A 21,472-nucleotide genomic window follows, 5' to 3' on the forward strand; every position below is an offset into this window, starting at 1 on the left:
TGTTTATGTATTTATTCATTTGATAGACACTTATGGAGAGAACACTGTGTGTCAGGAAAGTGCTAGGACATGGGGAGACAATCATGAATAAGACATAATTTCTACCCTCAAAGGGCTTACCATTTAGAAATTCAAGTGACCTGTAATTATAATAGACTGTTTCATGTGTACAGGATACCATGGAAACAGTTCATCTTGGGAGGGGGGAGGTGTTAACAGAGGGACCGTTAACCCAGGCCTGAGAGATCATGGAAAGCTCCTCAATCAAAGAAACTTCTACACTCAAACTTGAAGGAATTAGAAAACCAGTTAGGAATCCTACCTTGCCTTTGCCCTTGGTTCACTCAGACTTCCGTTGCATACCCCCGGGCATTCATTTTGTACTGCAGAGGCCCTGGTGATCCTCTCCTGAGATAAATGGAGATTTGCTGGAGAGACAGAATAGATCTAGACGTATGTGATGTAATCTTGCTTAATGTACACCAGTCCTGGTGTGTGAAGTGTTTACAGAATAGATAAAAATATGCAAATGCTTTATTCATGCAAACTTGTTAATGAAGATATTCTTCATAAAGACCATAAACTTTATGTGGCACAAAAGTCTTTTTTCAACCCCAGAAATCTGTATCTACTTGTGCCTGATTGAGCAAACCTGGAACAATGAAAAATTACTTACTTATCATTAACATTACTGATTGGTTTTAGAATGGAGAGTTGTTGGAATGGAGCTACTTAATGTTTTTCTATAGGAGGGTTTCAATGTTATTTTTCTCTTATTTTTGTATTTTTCTTTAATCACAGCTTAATAATCAAACATGCACATTAAAAATACCTTATTAACAGCTGTCACTTTTCCAAGCACAAAATCTTTGTTCTCTGTAACTTATTGAGTCAATATATGTATGAGCATATTCCTTTTGTGATCAACACTTAAATTGCTGAGACTAAGCACTAGTCATTTTTTTTCAAAGAGAATGTATATCAAAGTGTTTACTTGGGTTACCCACAAGGGAATAGTATTTGTGTAATAGCAAAATCCGTATTTCACTGTAAATATTTCAAAATTTAGACTTTCTCTTTTGTAATAAGAATAAAAGAATGCAATAAAGATGGAGGGTATAACGGCCAAATTTTAATTTTATGATGAGACCTAGGAGAATATATTTCCCACATCTAGGAAATTTTCTCTTATAAAAGAGAAAGATATATGAGAAAGATAATGAGAAAGAAATACTACATTATGAGTCCAGATGCAACACTGGATTGAGTATTAACTCGTGTGTTATTGCCATAACCCCCCATTGCTGTGGGTGTCACAGGTAAAATATATAGAAGGTGCAACATCATCAGTAAAAGAATCTTAAAAATAATTGAGCAGATATTGCACAACCATCAGTTTCATCTCTTAAGCATATGCCACCTGCACTGACATAACTCCATTTATGAGTCAAATATGTGAACAGGGTGGTTGCCTTAAATTTCCAAAGCACATTTTGTTCTTCCAACCTTGGAATTATGGTCTCTTAAAAGAAGAATCATAAAAATACATGAAAATATTTGCAAGAACAACATAAATGATGTGCTTTTTTTTTTTAATCAGGATTTTTTTTTTTTTTTTAATCAGGTCTACTCTACATGACTGAGCCAAAGTCCTTGAAAACATATGCAGTATTGACATCAGGGCAACTAGCTGAGTATGAAAAATCTCATCTGTGGCAACACACATTCAAAGCAGGATTTTATGACATGAAACAAGATTATGGACAATGTAATCTGAAATGGACTGAACCAGAAGGAATGACAGAAGCAATATGCTAACGTAGAATCATGACTGGGTTATTTTAGCAGCTTAGGCAGTGCACACTACTATAAACCACTCTGGTCCAGGGAATCAGAATGAAAGTTCTAGTCATGCCTGTGCTGCTAATTGCAGTCTTAGGAAAGACTCTTCAACTCTGAAATACACATATGAAGATGATACTTGTGCTGTGTGTTATAAGGGACAAAACTTGAGGAAGGTAACCAAGGATTTCCTGCAAGCACTCGAGAGATGTCAAAGCTCCTTTGTAAGGGAAATAGTAACCTTACCTACAGATAAATACTCCTGTTCCCCAAGATTCTACTGAAATGGGTTGCCCTCCGAGTTGGCAAAAATGTAAGTAAAGCTCTTAACTTTCATAACATAATGAGAATTCTTCCTCCCTCATGTCTGGTGTCTAAAGCATATGACTATCACATTAGCCAGCAGCTTAGAATAGCTGCACTATGGGTAGTCGTTAAAGAGTTCAATCACGAATTCTCTGGGAGCCAGCACCTGCCAAGGGCTGGCTTAAGATATCTGATATTTGACAAAGACAGTCTAATGGACATGCTAAATACCCTTTCTCCTAGATTCTCCAGGCTTGCCATATTTTAAGTTAGATCATCAAGAAGCAATGTACTTGGACCAAATTATCTCTGTTTTCCATAGAAATGCCTTCACTGATTGATGATACAAAGTTTCGCTCCGAGCAAAACTGAGGGTCCCATACAAAAACCGTTACATCAGTATTTCTGTTGTTTTTGTGAAGCTGTAGCCAGGGAGTGTCCACTATGCTTGCAAATATCAATGTTTAAAGGGCCCACAGAGATTCACGTCATTTAACATAATTCCAAGAAAAGGTTTGTTTCTGTCTGTACATGTATACACTTTCTTTTGTCTGTAGTGAACATTAGGCAACTAATGAGGTTTCCTTTTAGATGTCAGGAAACTCAGAGCTAAATTCATACATAACTTACCTTAGGTTTATGGCACTATCTATTTCTGGTGTTTTGTTTTGTTTTATAGATAGTATTTCATCTGTTCTACTCACCAACTACTCATTTTATATAATATTTAACTCTAGAAAGCTGGTTTTTCTCTTTCTTTTCAACTTTGGAGGCATAAAGCTGAGGATAGTAGAAATGGAACCAAAATTCACTAAATATTTATTTTGTGCCAGTGTATATATGTAACTTTAGGCATTCATTCAGTAACACCATGTTATGTTTTAAGGGTGAGGTTCAGGTATGTCAAATAACATAATCAAAGCTAGTAAGAGTCAGGGCTGATATTTGAACACAGAACTTTCCGGGTTTTGTCCAAAGCACATGCTCCTATTTATGATTCTACTATGTATCTATACATAAATTTTTATTTTATTGTTTTCTGCACAGGCTCATGTAATTAAAGGGACTTTAATTATTTTTTAAGGAGCATTCATACAGCCATTGATTATGCAAAGGCATTTCTCAGTATTCTTGTTTCCACTTAAGAAATTGGAATAGAGGCTGTGTAGGAGGGGCAGAGACATGGAATCGTCTGGTCCCACACCTGAGTGTGACCATTAAAAATCCAGAGGGATATCTTGGCTGCGGAGGTTCTCCCACCCCCACCCAGGAACAAGGTGTCCCAGCCCCTCCCCAGCCCAGGGTTCCAGTGCCAGGGAGAGAGGTCCCCGTAATTTTCGGTTGTGAAAAACAACAGAGACTATGACTGAGTGAGATAAAGTGTGGCTGGTGTCCCGGGAGCTCCTCTTAAAGGGACCGTGCAAGAGCTTACCAACAGAATCACTGGCTCTGAAATTCAGCACCAGGGCAGCACCTGGCAAGGTGGCAGTGATGTACGGTGGGTAACCTAGTTGTTTGGCTCAGGGTGGGGGCTGGAGGGGCAGCTTTCTCCTGGACAGAGAGCTGGCAGAGGTAATTGTTTATTTCTTGAACCCTTTCCCGACCCTGCAAGCAGCCACAGGCAGCCGCCTGTGTCTCCATCAAGCTGGCTGACACCATTCATTTGCTATACCCCAGTAATTTGAGATTCCGCCACGCCCAACTTTAGGCCCAACCAAGCCACTTCCAGTGACTTTTTCTGTACAAACCACCTGCTACAGATTTTCCTAAGTATTCTCAAAGGTTTGCAGAATCCAGACAAGGAGCATCTGGGTTAAGCATATCCTGTTCCTCTGACTGAGCCGCCCTAAGCTGGCACTAGCAGCAGCCAGCTTTGGTTCATGACTTGGCCTGTTAAGGCACTTCCAAGCATGGCACAGGTGGTGGACATCTGCAGATTGCTTTGTGGCTCTTGATGGGTGGCCCTGGGGGGGGCACTGCCAGTGACTGAACTTGACCCCAGTAGGTCCCCTCTGAGGTGCCCCAGTGGCCAACTTCAAAATGAACTGGAACATCACCCAGCTGCCTCAAAAACAACACACCCAAAGGGCAGAATGAGCAAGCATGAGACCCTGGTGAGGCAGATCCTGCTCTGTAGGGTCAGCCCCTGCACCACAACTCCTTCACTGTCATCATGGCCCGTCCTCAAAACCAATGAGCACCAGGGTCAATCCCTCCCATTGACATGCAAATTGCAACCAGGCTCAACAATAAGAGGAGGGCACACACAAACCCATGTAAGGGACACACATGGAGTGTGCAGCACAGCTGACCAAGAAGACTGCACTACTAAGCCCCACAGCACAGCTACTACATAAGGCCACTCTACTAAGACCAGGAGGCATAGCAGCCCTACCTAATACACAGAAAAAAACACAGGGGGCAGCCAAAATGGGGAGACAAGAAATAAAGAACAGAACACAGCTCCAGAAAAAGAACTAAATACAATAGACACGTTATCTACCAGACACAGAGTTCCAAACAGTGGTTATAAGAACGCTCAATGATCTCAGAGAGAATTTCAACAAAGAGATAGGAAACATAAGTATGGAGACAGAAAACATAAAAAGAAAAAGTCAGAAATAAAGAATACAATAACTGAAATGAAGAATATATTACAGGGAATCAACAGTGGATTAGATAAAGCAGAGGATCGAATCAGCAATTTAGAAGATAAGGTAGCAGAAATTACCCAATCAGAATAGCAAAAAGAAAAAGAAAAATCCAAAAAAATGAGGAGAGTTTAAGGGGCTTTTGGGGCACCATCAAGCATACCAACATTCACATTATAGGGGTACCAGGAGGAGAAGGGAGAGAGCAAGGAATTGAAAACCTATTTGATAATGACAGAAAACTTCCCTAACCTGGGGAAGGAAATGGACATACAAGCCCAGGAAACACAGAGAGTCCCAAACAAGACGAACCCAAAGAGGCCCACACCAAGACACATCATAATTAAAATGCCAAAGATTAAAGACAAAGAGAGAATCTTATAAGTAACAAGAGAAAAGCAATTAGTTATCTACAAAGGAGCTCCCAAAAGATTAACAGCTGATTTCTTAGCGGAAACTTTGCAGGCCAGAAGGGGTTGGCACAAAATATTCAAAGTAATGAAAATCAAGGACCTACAAACAAGGGTACTCTACCCAGAAAAACTATAATTTAAAAGCGAAGAACAGATAAAAAGCTTCCCAGACAAGAAAAAGCTAAAGAAGCTCATCACCACCAAACCAGTATTACAAGGAATCTTAGAGCAACTTCTTTAAGATAAATTAAATAAATAAATAAAATGAATAATAACATGGCAATAACTACATACTTATGAACAATTACTTTCAATGTAAATAAATTAAATGCTCCAATCAAAAGATGGGGAGGGGGTGTTGAATGGATAGGAAAAAAAGACCCTTACATATGCTGCCTGCAAAAGCCTTACTTCAGATGGAAAGACACACAGACTAAAAGTAAAAGTATGGAAAAAGATACTTCATGAAAATGAAAACAAACAAAAAGCTGGGATAGCAATATTTATACCAGACAAATCAGACTTTAAAACAAAGACTATAACAAGAGACAAAGAAGGACCTTGTAATCCCAGTTCTGGGTAAGTATCCAAAGAAATCTGAAACACTACTTCAAGGGGATGTGCTCATTTATATGTTCATTGCAGCATCATTTACAATAGCCAAGGTATGAAGGCAGCCTGGGTGTCCCTGAATGGAAGAATGGACAAAGAAGAGATGGTACATATATACAATGGAATATTGTACTCAGCCTTTAAAAAGAATGAAATATTGCCATCTGCAACAACATGGATACACTTAGAGGGTACTGTGCTGAGTGTAGTAAGTCAGACAGCGAAAGACAAATGCATATGATTTCACTTGTAAGTGGAATCTAAAGAACAAAATAAACAAACAAATAAAACACAAACTCATAAATACAGAGAACATTTTGATGGCTACCAAATGGGAGGGGGAGTTGGGAGGGGTGAAAAACGGGAAGGGATTAAGAAGTACAAATTGGTTGTTACAAACTAGTCATGGGGATGTAGGGTATAACATAAGAAATATAGTCAATAATATTGTAATAACTATGTATGGTGTCAGATGGGTACTAGATTTGTTGAGTGATAGATGGGAGGGTTGGGGGCTGGGTGAAAAAGGTGAAAGGATTAAGAAATACATATTGGTAGTTACAAATTAGTCATGGGGATGTAAAGTATAGGGAATATAATCAGTACTATGGTAATAACTATGTATAGTGCCTGGGGGTACTAGTCAAGGGGATCACTTCTTAAATTATATAAATGTCTAACTGCTATGCTATACTCCTGAAACTAATATAAAATAATATTGAATGCCAAGTCTAATTGAAAAATTTAAAACGGGGTGGAATATAAAGAAGAATAAGAGATTCAAAATTCCACATATAAAACAAATAAGTCTTGGGGATGTAATACACAGCATAGGAAATATAGTCAATAATATTGTGATAATGTGATACTGTGTCAGATGGTTGCTGGACTTATCATGGTGGTCACTGCTTTAGCATAAGGAATATAATCAATAACATGGTAATAACTATGTATTATATTGTGTCAAGTGGATACTGTTGAATAACTACGATGTACACCTGAAACTAATATAATATTATATGTTAGCTATATTTTATAAAAATCTTTTTTAAAAAACGAAATTGGAATACACCATGATGAGTATCATAATGCCAAAACAAGATTGCTCGTTCATCATGTAGGGCAAAAATACACATAATTGCTTGACACTTTATTGAATGCAAAGCAAGATTAAACATCTTGGCTTTCATGGCGTAGAGCTGAAGCAGGAGCCCAGGAAGGGGAAGACTGCATACATAGCTTTCCTGGTGAGGAAGATGAGAGTGCCCCTCCCCCCAAATCCCCTCTTGTTGTGGGAAAACTAACTCATGTTCTGACGGTTGCCATAACCCCTAGGATGCGTGTCCTTCCAGTCATCCCACTCCCGAGCTTGGTGAAGTGTTTGCTCATCATCTTCCTCCTTTTGTTCCTGATCTTCCTGTTGCTGAGCTGCTCTTTTGACCTCTGATATTTTCGTGGCTATTCCCTGATCGGATAATGCTCCAAAGTTCTGATGCTGATCATACCAGTCATTCACTGTCATAGATGCCAGACTTGGATAACCAGCTCCAAATACTTTGGCTTGGGCCACATTCCGAGTGACAGTGAAGGGTTTCATTGGAGGCCTGTCCTGAAGAGATGAGTGGGAAGTTGACTCCTCTGTTGAAGAGTCTTTTTCTCTCAGGATCTTTATCTCCTGGTCAATGCTCTCAATCTCTTCTAAGCTGATACCAATCCACCTTCGAAGGTGAAGGAGGTAATATTCACGAACACACTCGTCATCTGCTTGGCCAGTGTCCACAGCAGATTTCAGCACAGTCAACCTATGCTCCATCTCCTTCTTCTGTTTGTATCTCTCTATCTTAGCCTGTCTTTGAGATGTTATAGCAACGAGGCTAGAATAAGCCATGGAGGAACTAGCAGGGTTATTTTCAGCTGAGTTGTTCTTGGTTTGGGGCAACTCAAACTCTGCCACATGGTAGTACTGGCACTGAGTCAAGTAGTTTAAAAAGTGCTCTCGAGCCCACTGCAAATGATCTAGATGCTTACTCAAGTTGACTTGTTTCATGGCAAATGCTCCTTGAAATGCTGGCACCATCAGGTACTTCAGGTCAGCAGAAGCAATCTCTTCCAAATCTTCCTTTTGGCTGAACAAGTCGAGCTGCAATAACATTTCAGCAGTCTTCTTAAGGAGGTCCAGTCCCTTCAATACCTTCTCTTGGATTATCCGGGAACTGGTGGGTTCGGTCGCTGCTTCCACTTCATCCAGAAGCTGCTTGCATGTTTCGAACAGCTCGGGAAGCCGAGGCAGTGGTAACTCGTCTTTTTCAGCAGCTGCCATCTTGGGAGAGGCATAAACATTAATTTGTATTACAAGCTTATTTTGAACTTGATTATTGTTAATTAATTATTTAAATACCTAGTCCCCTTTGCATTATTGTTGTGAGGATAAAATAAAATTAAAGACATGAAAGTATTTTGAAAGAATTTGAAAATGGTATACAAATGTGGAATGTTTTATTATGTATTACTCCATTATATTGATCATTGTAAGATTTGAATTACTATATTAAAATCTAATGGTTGTATATGATGAGTATGTAATTCTACATCTTGAGTGCTATTCACTCTATTAGTACTCAACAATGATTTTTAATCAACTGAAAGCTGAAAAGGGCTTTGGTAAAAGCCCCTGAAATGTGAACTACTTTACTGATGTTCATCCACAAATGACATTCTAAATTAAACTTCAGTTCATAAAATTCCTATTCTTTTACCATACATATAGCACCTTCTTGCAAGCCCTATGAAACCATGCATTTGAAAATCCTGCAGTGGTCCTCTGACCTGCAGACAGGCATTTCAAAGAAGAAAGACAGAGAAACTATTTCCCATCTGTATCCTGAGGAATAGCCACCAACTTTATAAAATGATTAATTTTCTCTAAACACAGACAAGAATAGTCTCTTCACTTTTCATCCCAGCTTGAATCCTCAGCCAATATTAAAGTACAAGCTCACCATTCTTGATCCTATTTCATTGTCTCTTTCTTTTCTCATTCCAGCTCTTATCCTTCCAGAAAATGAATTTTGCAATTTTGACTCTTGATACTAATTTTAATTTTTATTTTGTGTGTTATCCCTACTTCCTTTAGCTTGTCAGTAAGAAAATATTTTAAAACACACTGCATTAGAAACCATGAATATTTTTCTAAGTATTAACTGCAAGTATCACATAATGAAAACATCACTATAATGGAAAGATTCAGGTGCTGCTTCATGATTAAGAAGGTAAACAACTCAGAGTATACATTGTAAGCCTGAGTGCTACTTAAACAAAGCTTAATTCCTTCAGTAGGACATTTAGCAAAATGTAGACAAGATATTGTCTCTGTCATATTTTTAATTTAATAAATTGCATTAAATCCTAGCTCAACCCCTGCCCATACAATACCATTACTGGTAGTCGGGCTGAGTATTTTTATTTTACTTTTATTTGTATTTCCAGAGGTCCTTGGACATTGGCCAAATCAGGTATCATATGGCGAGAAATTTCATGGAAACTTCTCATGCTCTATAAATTGTAAATACAAATGAAATAATAACAGATGACCTTTAACCCAGGGTAACAAAAACAGTTTCAGGCAGTCACTGACTCTCTATTAGAGAAGTGGTAGAAAGCAAAGGTGGGGCTGCAGAGATGAGAAACACCCTTTCTGAGAGGAGTATCTCTGATCCAGAAGACCAACGAGGAGGGAACTGCTTACTGAGCAAGTTTACTACATCAGTCTGGGAAACTTCACAGCTCCCTTAAAGCCAATGCAAACATAGAAGAAGTAGCAGAAAAATAAAGAAGCATGTAAGCATGCTTGTCAGCTTCCCTTGTCAGGAAGCAGAGCCTGGGGCAGAGATTTGGATGCAATCTGTGAGGGAGAGAAGGAAACAGGAAGGAGATGGAAAGAGAATGAAGCAAGGAGGTGGTGTCAAGTGAAGTCTAGCGTTGGTCTGATGAGTTAGGGATAGGTGAAATTCTAGACCAAGAGTCAACAGGCTTTTTCTGTAAAGGGCCAGGTAGTCTTTCATGCAACTACTCAACCCTGTCATTATAACATATAAGAAGCCATAGCCAATAACATAAATGAGCTTGGTTTCATTCCAACAAAACATTATTTACAAAAACAGTCAGCAGGCCAGATTTGGCCCAGAGACCATGGTTTGCTGACTGCTTCTCTAGATTACAAGTCACACCACAGAACGGTTACCTTCTCCCCACCCCAAAGACAAGGAGTTTGACCTTTACTCTGTATCAACCAACCGCTGTGGAACTAGGGTGGGGGTGGTGTCTCGCCTCCAAGACAAGGTGATTCCCATCAACTAGGACAGTACATAGTTCTCAAACTTCACTGTCAACCAGAATCACATGGAGTTCTATAAAACACAGATTTCAGGGCCCCAGCTCGAGAATGTCTGATTCAATAGTTCTGGGGTAGAGTCCAAGAATTTGCATTAGTAACAAGTGTCCAGATGAAATTAATGCTACTTTTTTGGGGAACCAGTCTTTCTGATCACTGAGCTCAGACAAATCTCTGGAGGAGGGGCAGCTGTGAGGACTTTGCAGCCAACACTCACAACAGGTAGAGGCCTACTGCCTGGTCAAGGGTGTTTCCACAGGGCATCAACAGCTTTCAGAAGAATGCTTGCACAAGTCTGCAACATGCAAAGATAGAGATTTTTAAAGCATACCTCTGCATAAGGAAAGGTTTATTCATGCCACCTTCTCTTTTTGATGAGGCTGTTCATTCTTGAACCATCCTGGCCTCGCCTATTCTGATCCAACTATTTCTTAACACTGAGTTACATCCTTGTGAGTACCTTTACTTATTTGTATTTGTTTTCTACCATGTATTTATTGATACATTGGTTGGTATTGGTTGGCATACTATTCTTTGTTAAATTCTAATGTCCTTGAGAACACAGACCATGTTTTCTCCTAATTTTCTAACTATCATGGGAAGAGAATTCTATGCACTACATCTCTGCTTTCAATCCGTATTTCACCAGGGAAAATGAAACTCATAGCATATAGAACATACGGTTTCTTTATTTAGTTCCTTCTATAACTTCTATCTTGTTCTTACCTATATTTCTGTTATCATAATATATATTCCCAGACAACTGACATTAAGAGGATAAATACTGAATCTCTCACTGAAGGTGCCCCAAGTGTTAATGCCTTCCTGTGAGCACTCTAATTCTGGCTCACAGATTCATTGCAAGGGGATCAAAGCAGAAAAAAATATATTAACTTTTTATGAAGCCAGTTCTCTGAGGTGCCTATAGATTGAGGGCAAAATATAGATCACTTTGTCCTGAACTGTGTATCAAAATCTTGACTTATCTTTCTTAACATCCTTGAAGACAAAGCAGAGAAATGTGGCTTGGAGTTGTGACCACTTGAGCACTTAGACTAGTTTCTAGAATGAAATGAAGTCTACCTAAAGGGTCTACCTAAACAGGAATGATTGATGGAGTTATTTCAACCTCAAGTGTTCAGATAATAACACAGATACACAGAGACATACACAGCCAGGGAGTAAATACCTACCATGTTCCCCTGAAAAAAGACAGGTCTTATATTAAGTTTTGCCCCAAAAGACACATTAGTGCTTATGTTCAGGGGATGTCAACCTGAAAAATCATGCTAGGGCTTATTTTCTGATTAGGTCTTATTTCCGGGGAAACACAGTAGTCAGGGTCAGGATGCTAGCTCAATTAGCCAGAGCTGAAGATGGTGATTGAAGGGCTTAATAAAATGAGGGCTATTATATTCTATAGCTCAATGTCGTACAAGTTACAGAAGCTAGTAAAGGCCAAACTATTTTGGGATGCACTAAGAGTCAAGTATCCATCAAATGAAATAATAACATCAAGACCAGAAAGCAAGAGCTGGATCATAAGCCACACGAAGCCAAGTTCAAAACATAAAATAGAATAAAATGAATTGAAATAAAATAAAAAATCAGGAGGAATTAGAACTCAAGGAGTCACAAATAAAGGAAGGATAGACATAGGTGATGACCAAAAGGAGAGAAGATAAATAAAAGTGATGTGTGTGGCTTTTCTTTATTGTTCAGAAGGTGTACAGGCATAAATTGAAAATCAAAGGCATTAATTTGTGAGATCAAACATTATCATACATATCTTATAATCTAACCCCCTCCTAGATGTATAAGATAGAGAAACTTACAAAAGTGCACCAAAAGATATGACTAAGAGTGTTCAAAGTAACGTCGTTCATAAAAATAAATGGTTAGAAATAACCCAGATGCCTATTTACAGGAGAATGGATATATTGTAGTATATACACATAATATAATATATCAAGGGAAATAAATTAACTGTAGCTACATGTAGTAACGTAAATTAATCCTAAAAATATAATGCTGAATAAAGAAAATAAGACATATAAATTTTGTTTCCACTTAAACTATAGAAAGCTGCAAGAGAATGCTACTCTCATCCTAATAACAATAACAAAAAACAGATAATATACAAAATTATAACTTTTTGAATCCACAGGGAGCTCCAATAATAAGGCAACCAACAAGAATTGAATTTCTATAAGAGGCAAGCCCCTTCCAAGAGAGAGAAGACATGGAAAATATTTTGCCTTTCCCAGAGCACAAGAAAAATAGGGAGCTACTCAAGAAAAAGGTAAGATATCAGCCAAAAATTTAACAAATTCCTAAAGGCCAAATGTGGACTAACATATAAAAGTTTAGAATAATGAGGAGCCCAGATATAGGGTAGTTCATATTTATACAACAGCTCTTCTCCATGGGGCTTCAGTAGTGCTCTCAAGAAAGATCAGGGACAGGACAGGAGATCAGGGAGATTCTCCCTTCAGAGGTGCAGGTACACAGAAGGTGAATAGCTTTTGCTTGGATTCAGACACAAAACACCATCCACTTCCCTGGCCCTATCTTTCATAAAAAGCAAAAACCTTAAGCCACTTGAAGAAGGGCAGCAGACTTTCTATTACCTAGGGTTAAGGAGAAGAGATAGAAGCAAAACCCATCTGCCTCTGAAGAAAGAGCAGGACACTCCACTTCCTGCCACCGCAAACCTTTTTTGGGGAAGGGTAGAAAGCTGTCATCCCCAGGAGAGATAAAGAAAAATCTTTACATCGCAGGGTCCTGGACCAATACAAAGCATAAGTCTGCCACCCTAAGGGCAGGTCAGAAAACCGTTCTGCCTAGTACCTGCCACAGACACAAGGCAGTTTGGTTTCTACAACTGGAATTGGCAGAACACTGAGAATGCACTATACCCAAGACCCAGGTACATAGGTCCTGGATAAAGATGAGACTGGCCCAGTAGAACCAAAATATCCTCTGGTCACAACAAACCTAGCAGCAAGTAACAAACTATAGCAGTCTACCCCTGAGGAAGGCGGGAAAGTGTGGAGAGAGATCCTTGCAACATAGGCAACCTGGGACTACTGAAACCTGAGGGTAGGGCAGGAGCACAGAGAATAACCATCCAGTATTCCTGGATCTACAGGAACATTAAAGTCTTGGTGTTTACTGCTGGAGGAGCTTGAAGCCTGTGGTATACTGAGAGTAACTACAGCAACAACACAACAGAAACCCAGTTGAACTAGTGACTAGATTGAATCAGTCTCCCACACTAAGAGTTTGAGAAAAAAGACATAGCCATTTCCAGACATAAATGTTATTTACTCCATTCTCTACTGTCTACAAATGATATCCCAAATGCAATAAAAAAATTATGAGACAGACCAAAAAAAGCTAGAAAAAGAGCACTATTGTCAAGGGATAAAGCAATAATTAGAATTAGATTCAGAGATAATTCTGGTGTTAGAACTATCAGATAGAGACTAAAATAATTATGATTAATATGCTAAAGGATCTAATGGAAACGGTTTATGACATACATAAAAAGATGAGACATTTTAGCAGAGAGATGGAAACTATTAAAATGTCAAATAGAAAAGCTATAAATAATAACTTGATATCAGAGCTAATTCTTTCAACAGACATATCAGTACACTGCATATGTCTGAGGGAAGAATTGTGAACTTTGGGTTAGTTCAATAGAAATTACTAAAACTTAAGAACAAAGGGGAAAGAGAAGGAGAGAGAGAGAGGGAATGAGAAAGAGAGAGAAGAGAGAATATGAACCAGAACGGAGAATCTAAGAAGTGTGGTACAATATCAAATCATCTAACACATGTAGTTGGAGTTCCAGAATGAGAAGCGCAGACTTCTCGTCAGAAATTTTATGAGCTAGAAGATGATGGAACATCATAATTGAAGGGCTGAAAGAAAAAAAACAACATCTGTCAACCCAGAATTCTATATTCAGCAATGTTATACATCAAAAAGAATGGTAAAACAAAGACTTTTCCAGACAAACAAAAGTTAAGATAACAATGCTAGCAGATCTGGACTGTAGTAAATTTTAAACAAAGTTGTTTAGGCAGAAAGAGAATAGTATCAAACGCAAATTTGGATCTGCATGATGAAATGAAAAGCATCAGGAATGGTAAAAATGAGAGTAAACATAAATATTTTTCTTATTTTTAATAACCTTAAAAGAAAATATATTCTGAAGCATAATTAGTAACAATGTATTGTTTATAATATATGAGAAATAAAATGTATGACCACAATAGCACAAAAAGTGGGAGGGAAGAAATGGAAGTGTTCTGTCATGAGGTTCATATACTCCATATGAAGTGATATAATGTGAAGATAGACTATAATGAGTAAAAGACATATATTATAAACCTTGGATCAATCACCAAAAAAATTATAAAGGAGATTTAACTAAAAAAAAAAAAAGCAAAGGTGAAACAGAATCCAAAATACATTCAATTAATACAGAAAAATCAAGTCAGGAAAAGCAGAAGAAATGAACAAAAAACAGATCAAATAGAAAGTAAGATGGTATATTTAAATTGAACCATAAATATAATTGCATAAAATGTGAATTATCTGAATTCTCTAACTTAAATAATGATAATTCACAAAAAGGTGACTACAACATGACATCATTTTTATAAGCCTCAAAAATGAGCAAAAGTAAAGAATGTCTATATATTTATATAGACATTGTATGTCTATATATTTATATAGCTATTAAAATGTTGAATAAAATTCACAACATAGATAACTTCTGGAGAGAGAGAGAGACAGAGACAGAGAGAGAGAGAGAGCAGAGAAGTTGGAGGGAGCATAGTGATCTGCTGAAATTCTGGTTCTTGAGTTGGGTGTTGAGTGTACCCTGTATTATTATGCTTTGATACTCTGATAAATATTACTTATATTTTCTCATATGTGTTAAATAAAATACTTTCAAAAAGAAGATTGTATAACAACTAAATAAGGAAAAGTATCTCAAAGACTGATTTTCAAAAGGCAAAGGGAGAAAGTAAATGATTCCATAAAAATTTATTTCAAAACAAATTCTTAAAAATAGATTCCATGTGAAAGATGCAGAGCTATTCAGGTGATATAAAATTATGAATAACACACCATTCCCAACTTTGGAAATCTTACAACATAGTGGAGGAGTTCACTGTCAAATCTCTACCTCAAAACAATATGTTGTTTGGACATGCTTTAAAAATATGCAATGGTGGGGCATAAAGAGGGAGTCAGTGGAGGTACAGATGAAACAAGATTAACTATGTGTTGATACCTGTTGAAGCTCTGTGATGGATACGAGGTGTTCATTATACTATTTTCTCCACATTTATATAAATATGTGAAATTTAATGAGCAGTGAGTATGCTTTGTTTTATTTATTTTTATAAAAGCTATCTGGTTCAGTACTTTTAAATAAAAGAAGAAGATGAGAAATTGGTGAACTTTTTGATTATCAGTGAAAAAACTAGGTGATAGTTTCATTATCCCAAAGTTCTTGACAGACTAGAACAATGGGCTAAATAAAAAAAGAAAAAATAGGAATGCAAAAAATAATAATAATAAAAGTCATACACATTGGACATACACTATAACTGTCTCAGCTTGCAAATGACATAATTGTTTATACAGAAATTCTCAAAGAAGCTTCAAAAAAGCTATTAAAACTAACTAGTGAGCATCAAGGTTGAAGAATACAGTGCCTATATACAAATTTAATCATATTTCTACATACTAGCACTGAATAATCACAAATGTAAACTTTTTTGAAGTACCATATCAATAGCACCCAAAAAATATTTATGTAAAAAAAATCTTACAAAAATGGGCGAAAGCTTTGTATGCTAAAAACTACAAAACATTGATGAAAGAAATCAAAGAGGATCTAAATAAACGGAATGATCTACCAATTCACAGATTGGAAGATTCAAAATTGTTTACATGTTAATTCTCCCTAAACTGAACTACAGATTCAATATAATCCCAATCAAAATACCAAAAAGATTTTTTTTTTAGAAATCAACAAACTCATTATAAAATTTATACAGATAAGAAAAAACAAAACAAATAAACATAGAATAGAGCATTTTGGGGGAAAAAAATAAAAAGAACAAAACTGGAAGTTTCACATTACCTGATTTCTAAACTTATTATAAAACTACAGTCTGGAGAGGATAGACGTATAAATAAATGGAACAGAATAAAGACTCTAGAAACAGACACCCACATATAGTATCGATGGATTTCTTATGAAGGTGCAAAGGCAATTCAATAGAGAAAGGAAAGTCATTTCAACAAATGTGCTGAGAGAATTGGATAACAATGGGGAAAAATATTTTTAAATGAACCTCAATCAATACCTCTCACTGTATACACGAATTAACACAAAAATCAATCATAGGCTTAAATATAAAACCAAAAACTATAAAACTTCTAAAGAAAACAAAAGAAAATCTTTGTGTTGAGTTAAATGATTTCTTAGATAGAACAGCCAAAGCAAAGTCCATTAAAGAAAATACTTGATAAATTATACTTCATCAAAATTAAGAATATCTACTCTTCAAAAACCAATGTAAGGAGAATAGAAAGAAAACCCATAAACAGGGAGAAAATATTTGCAAGTTACATTTCTAGAAACAGAACAAGTTTCTCTCAACTGGGGAATGGATAAAACGTGATGGTAGTATTTCCACACAATGGAATACTATTCAACAGTAAAAAGGAACAAAATCTTGATACACACAACAATATAATTGAATATCCAATGCATTATACTGAATGAAAGAAGCCATAGTCAAAAGCTTACATACTGTATGATTTCACTGAAATGACATTCTTGCAAAGGCAAAATTATATGAGTAGAAAACACATCAGTGGTTGCTGGATGTGGGAGTAGGAGACTGGTTTACTACAAACTGCACTGGGGAATATTTTTGAGCAACAAAACTGTTCTTTATCATGATTGTGGTAGTGGATTCACGGCTGTATAAATCTGTGAAAACTAGCAGAACTATATACAGTAAAAAAAGTAAATTTTACTATAGGCAAATTATACCCAAATTTTTTAAAATAGAAAAAAATCCCCCTCCCAAAATATAATAGGGATAACTATAAAATATTTTATTTGGTTCACAAAATATACAAATACAAAATGAGGGTAATATGGTTTAAACGCATTCCTGTAGAAAATATGAAAAATAATTACACATTCAGTATCAGTAAAGTCCTTGGCATGGTTGACCAAAAAGTCAATTCACTCAATAGACATATAGAATTCAAAATAAGGCAGGGAGCAATAACCTGTGGCTGTGTTTGCCCCAAAATAAGACCGGGCCTTATATTAATTTTTACTCCAAAAGACACATTAGGGCTTATGCTCATGGGATGTCATCCTGAAAAATCATGCTGGGCTTATTTTCCGGTTAGGTCTTATTTTCGGGGAAACATGGTATTGTGTACTATAGAGGTCACATCTAAGGCAGTAATTCAGATCTGGGGCCAGGAGGTAGGAGGGATATGAACCATGTAACACTATCTACAAATGGAAGAGCCTTTTTCCAGCCAGTGTGAATTCTCTATCACCGAAGATGTTAAAGCAGAGAACACTGAGATCAATTTTGAAGTGATTTAATAAGTCAGAACTTTAGGAATTGTTTCCTTCCTCTCCCCAAAATATCAATAAAGCAACTATACTCGGCCAAGAACTTTATAGGCATGGAAATGTAATAGTGAACAAGTAGATGCATATTCAGCCTAGCAATGACCTGGTTAAAGTTATAAAACTAAGCACTCTTTTTTTTTACAAACTGCAAAACATAGAGTTGAGAAAGAAGAAATGCAGAGAGCAGTACTTCCAGATTTATTTTAATTACGCCCGGGAAACCCTCAGGTAGCCATGGTTATGAGAAGCCAGACAAATTATAAATGACTACCTACACCTAGAATTCAGGGCTATTCTGTTTTATTTTCTTTTTGTAGCTCAGATACTAAATCTGGACTTCTCGGTATGGTTACTTTTTATCTTACTTTAAACCTCTCTCCAATTAGTATCTGAAATGATGTTGAGTACAAAGACCGGAGACCAGCAACTCATCACGTCCCTCTGTTTTTGCTGAGCCTTGTATGCACTTGAAGGTTTATAGAACACAAATCTGATAATGAATGGTCTTGTCCTGTTAGCCTTGATACTCTGTGGGAGCTTTTTTCAATTTATGATATGTTTGTCATATTGTATATTGATATATTCTATATATCAAGCCATGACTTTATTTTTGCATATGTGAATGCTCTCCTTAAGTGATTTCTTAGTGACTTGCAATTAATTCCCTCATTTATTAACTAATCACCTGCATGTACTACCTGTCTACTGTGTGTCATTCAACCTGCTAGGTATTAGAGGTCCAAAAATGATTATTTATAATTATTACACTACAATTTAATTTAATTTGGTTTTATAGCTATCTCTGACCTTAGGAAAAATGTTGTTATTTAAACAACAACAAAAAAGAAAAGAAAAAATTACAGAATGTACCAGATTGGGGAATGTCAGGGATCTATGGGGTCAAAAATCTTATTTTGATAGAGAGTAGTTATGTAATAATGAATATGACAAGCAGAACAGGTCAGGAAAAATGTGTTGGAAGCAGATGAAATAATGTGTTTGGCATCTGATTAGTGCTCAAAAAATGGTAGCAAACACTACTCAGTCAATACAGTGCCAAGCAGAAATATAACCAGGAGATTGACAAAATGGGACTCACAGGGGCAATACAGGAGCCCCTGTACTCCAACTGGGCATTCAAACCCATTCCACGGGGTTTGTTCTTCCCTGCCATCAGATGAAATCTCAGGCAACCTCCGTAACGTGGCCTCTCCCTCTTAGATGACCTGTACATCACACATGCAGGCATATGTACGCATACTGGTTACTATCAGCCCCCAAAATAGTCTTGTTTCAGTAATTAACATATCCATTTCAGTACGATAATGTCATTCAAAGTGAAAGCCTCTCTCCTCCCCCACCAGGAGAATGGGTGTCGGTTCACAACCTCAAGAGCTGCACGCACAAATTTCCAACAGGCCCTCGCATGGAGAGCAAGGAGAAACCTACGGAGGCAGACAGGTAGGTGGCAGGTTCAGTCCGTGAGGGAACTTGCACGAGACCTGTCTTCCGTGGCCGAAAGACAAGTAATCTCTGCACCTGCTTGCCACAATCTAAAGAGTATATGTAGAAGCCTTCACTGGATTCAGTCCCATATGCCAGCCAGATCGTCTCAGCAACACCTCCCTCTCTCAGGCTGTGACCTTGAAAATGGTTCTGGCTGTGGGAACGCGCGGCCTGAAAGTACATTCCAAGGAAGGGCAGGGAGTGAGGAGCCTCTGACTGCCGGCTCCAGGTCTTGGGTCAACCAGCAGTCAAGTCTCACGAACGATCTCTTACAACAACGCAGTAAGCTACTTCTTCCTTTCCCACCTCATTTCTATCAGCCCTGGGCTGCACAGGCTCTTCCAGGATACGCCAAGGAAGAGAAAAGAGGTAAGGGGCAGAAAAGGGTTACTTACCTGACATTAATACTCTAACCTTGGTCTCCTCTGGATTTGTTGCACACTTAAAACCGTCAACCAAAGGTCACTGCCAGTAATATAATGCCAAAAGGAGTGCCCAGTCTCAGGTGTGGTAAAAGGAGAAACTCAGGTCAGGGAAACGTTTTGTAAACCACAGAAACACAGCCTCCTCAGGAAACCGAAAGTGCTCCCACAGAGACAAACGGGAGGCTGCTTTATATAGGGAATGTTCCTGCCTTAGTCCCTGATTGGTCCATATTTATGTAAACGAGGAATCCAAATGTGCACAGTTTGATTGGTCTATATAGCACTGTCCTGATTGGTCAGAATCACATGTTCTGATTGGTTGTTATAGAGCCACTCTGATTGGTCAGTAAGTATGCAAATGAGGATAGAGCTACACAGTTCTGATTGGATGGGACAGGTCTCTGCCTATTGGTCAAAAGATGACCCAAGAACTCCTTTATAAGGGTTCGTTCAGACAGCAGACAGTACAGGAAGCTGGCAACTCAGCCTATAGCTTTTCCGTGAGAGGCTTCTGTCGGCAGCGGTTACTAGACTCTAGTTATAAATTATTGTCCAGTTAACCATGAGGAGTCCTTCTTGGAAGATATATTCCACCTCAAAGTTCACAAAAGCTAAGTCTCTTTAGGCTTGACAGAAATTATGATACTTTTTCTTGAGTTCTTCATAGATAGCGTCATTACTAGGATCGTTCACCTGAGCTCCTGTAACAGAAGCAATGCCTCATCTGCCTCGTCCCTTAAAATACCCCCATTTGAGTGACCCACTCTGCAAAGACTCTTCCTTTTGGAACCCATCACTCTTTCTTCTTAGAGAAAGCCATTTTTTTTTTTGACTTTGAAATCTCAAAGTTTTTTTTTTTTTTTAATTAATTTTATTGGGGCGACAATTGTTAGTAAATTTACATAGATTTCAGGTGTACAATTCTGTATTACATCGTCTATAAATCCCATTGTGTGTTCACCACCCAGAGTCAGTTCTCCTTCCATCACCATATATTTGATCCCCTTTACCCTCATCACCCACCCCCCACCCCCTTACCCTCTGGTAACCACTAAACTATTGTCTGTGTCTATGAGTTTTTGTTTCTCATTTGTTTGTCTTGTTCTTTTTGGTTTATATACCACATATAAGTGAAATCATAGGGTTCTCTGCTTTTTCTGTCTGACTTATTTCACTTAGCATTATTCTCTCGAGATCCATCCATGTTGTCACAAATGCTCCTATATCATCTTGCCTTAATGCCGAATAGTATTCCATTGTGTATATGTACCACAACTTCTTTATCCATTCATCTATCGAAGGACATTTTGGTTGTTTCCATGTCTTGGCCACCGAAAACAATGCTGCAATGAACATTGGCGTACACGTGTCTCTATAGAGAAATGCTTTTATATTTTTGGGGTAGATACCCAGGAGAGCGATTGCTGGGTCATATAGTAATTCTATTCGTAATTTCTTGAGGAACCTCCACACTGCCTTCCATAGCGGCTGCACCAGTCTGCATTCCCACCAACAGTGTATGAGAGTTCCTTGAGAAAGCCATTTTAAAACGGCTCTAGGCAGATTTTTGTCTCTGATTGTCCCACATCTGCTCCTCACTCAATCCTCATCCATCCTTTGCTCAGAGA

The 21,472-nt window shown here is 37.7% G+C and overlaps 1 protein-coding gene across 1 annotated transcript; it reads right to left on the bottom strand.

Annotated features, from left to right (window-relative positions):
* Positions 1–6,964: 6,964 nt before the first annotated feature.
* LOC308503716 (immunoglobulin-binding protein 1-like) lies at positions 6,965–20,009 on the bottom strand. Its single transcript, XM_081063324.1, has 2 exons — positions 19,815–20,009; positions 6,965–8,144 (listed from the first exon to the last, which is right to left on the bottom strand). The coding sequence occupies exon 2, from the start codon at positions 8,142–8,144 to the stop codon at positions 7,125–7,127; it is 1,020 nt and encodes a 339-aa protein (XP_080919450.1). The 5' UTR covers positions 19,815–20,009; the 3' UTR covers positions 6,965–7,124.
* Positions 20,010–21,472: the final 1,463 nt, after the last annotated feature.

The sequence above is a fragment of the Rhinolophus hipposideros genome (genome assembly GCF_964194185.1).
Source record: "Rhinolophus hipposideros genome assembly, chromosome: 10".
Classification (NCBI taxonomy): Eukaryota; Metazoa; Chordata; class Mammalia; order Chiroptera; family Rhinolophidae; genus Rhinolophus; species Rhinolophus hipposideros.

Excerpts from the sequence above, each read along its gene's own strand:
- LOC308503716 (XM_081063324.1), bottom strand. The coding sequence starts at position 8,144 with ATGGCAGCTGCTGAAAAAGACGAGTTACCACTGCCTCGGCTTCCCGAG.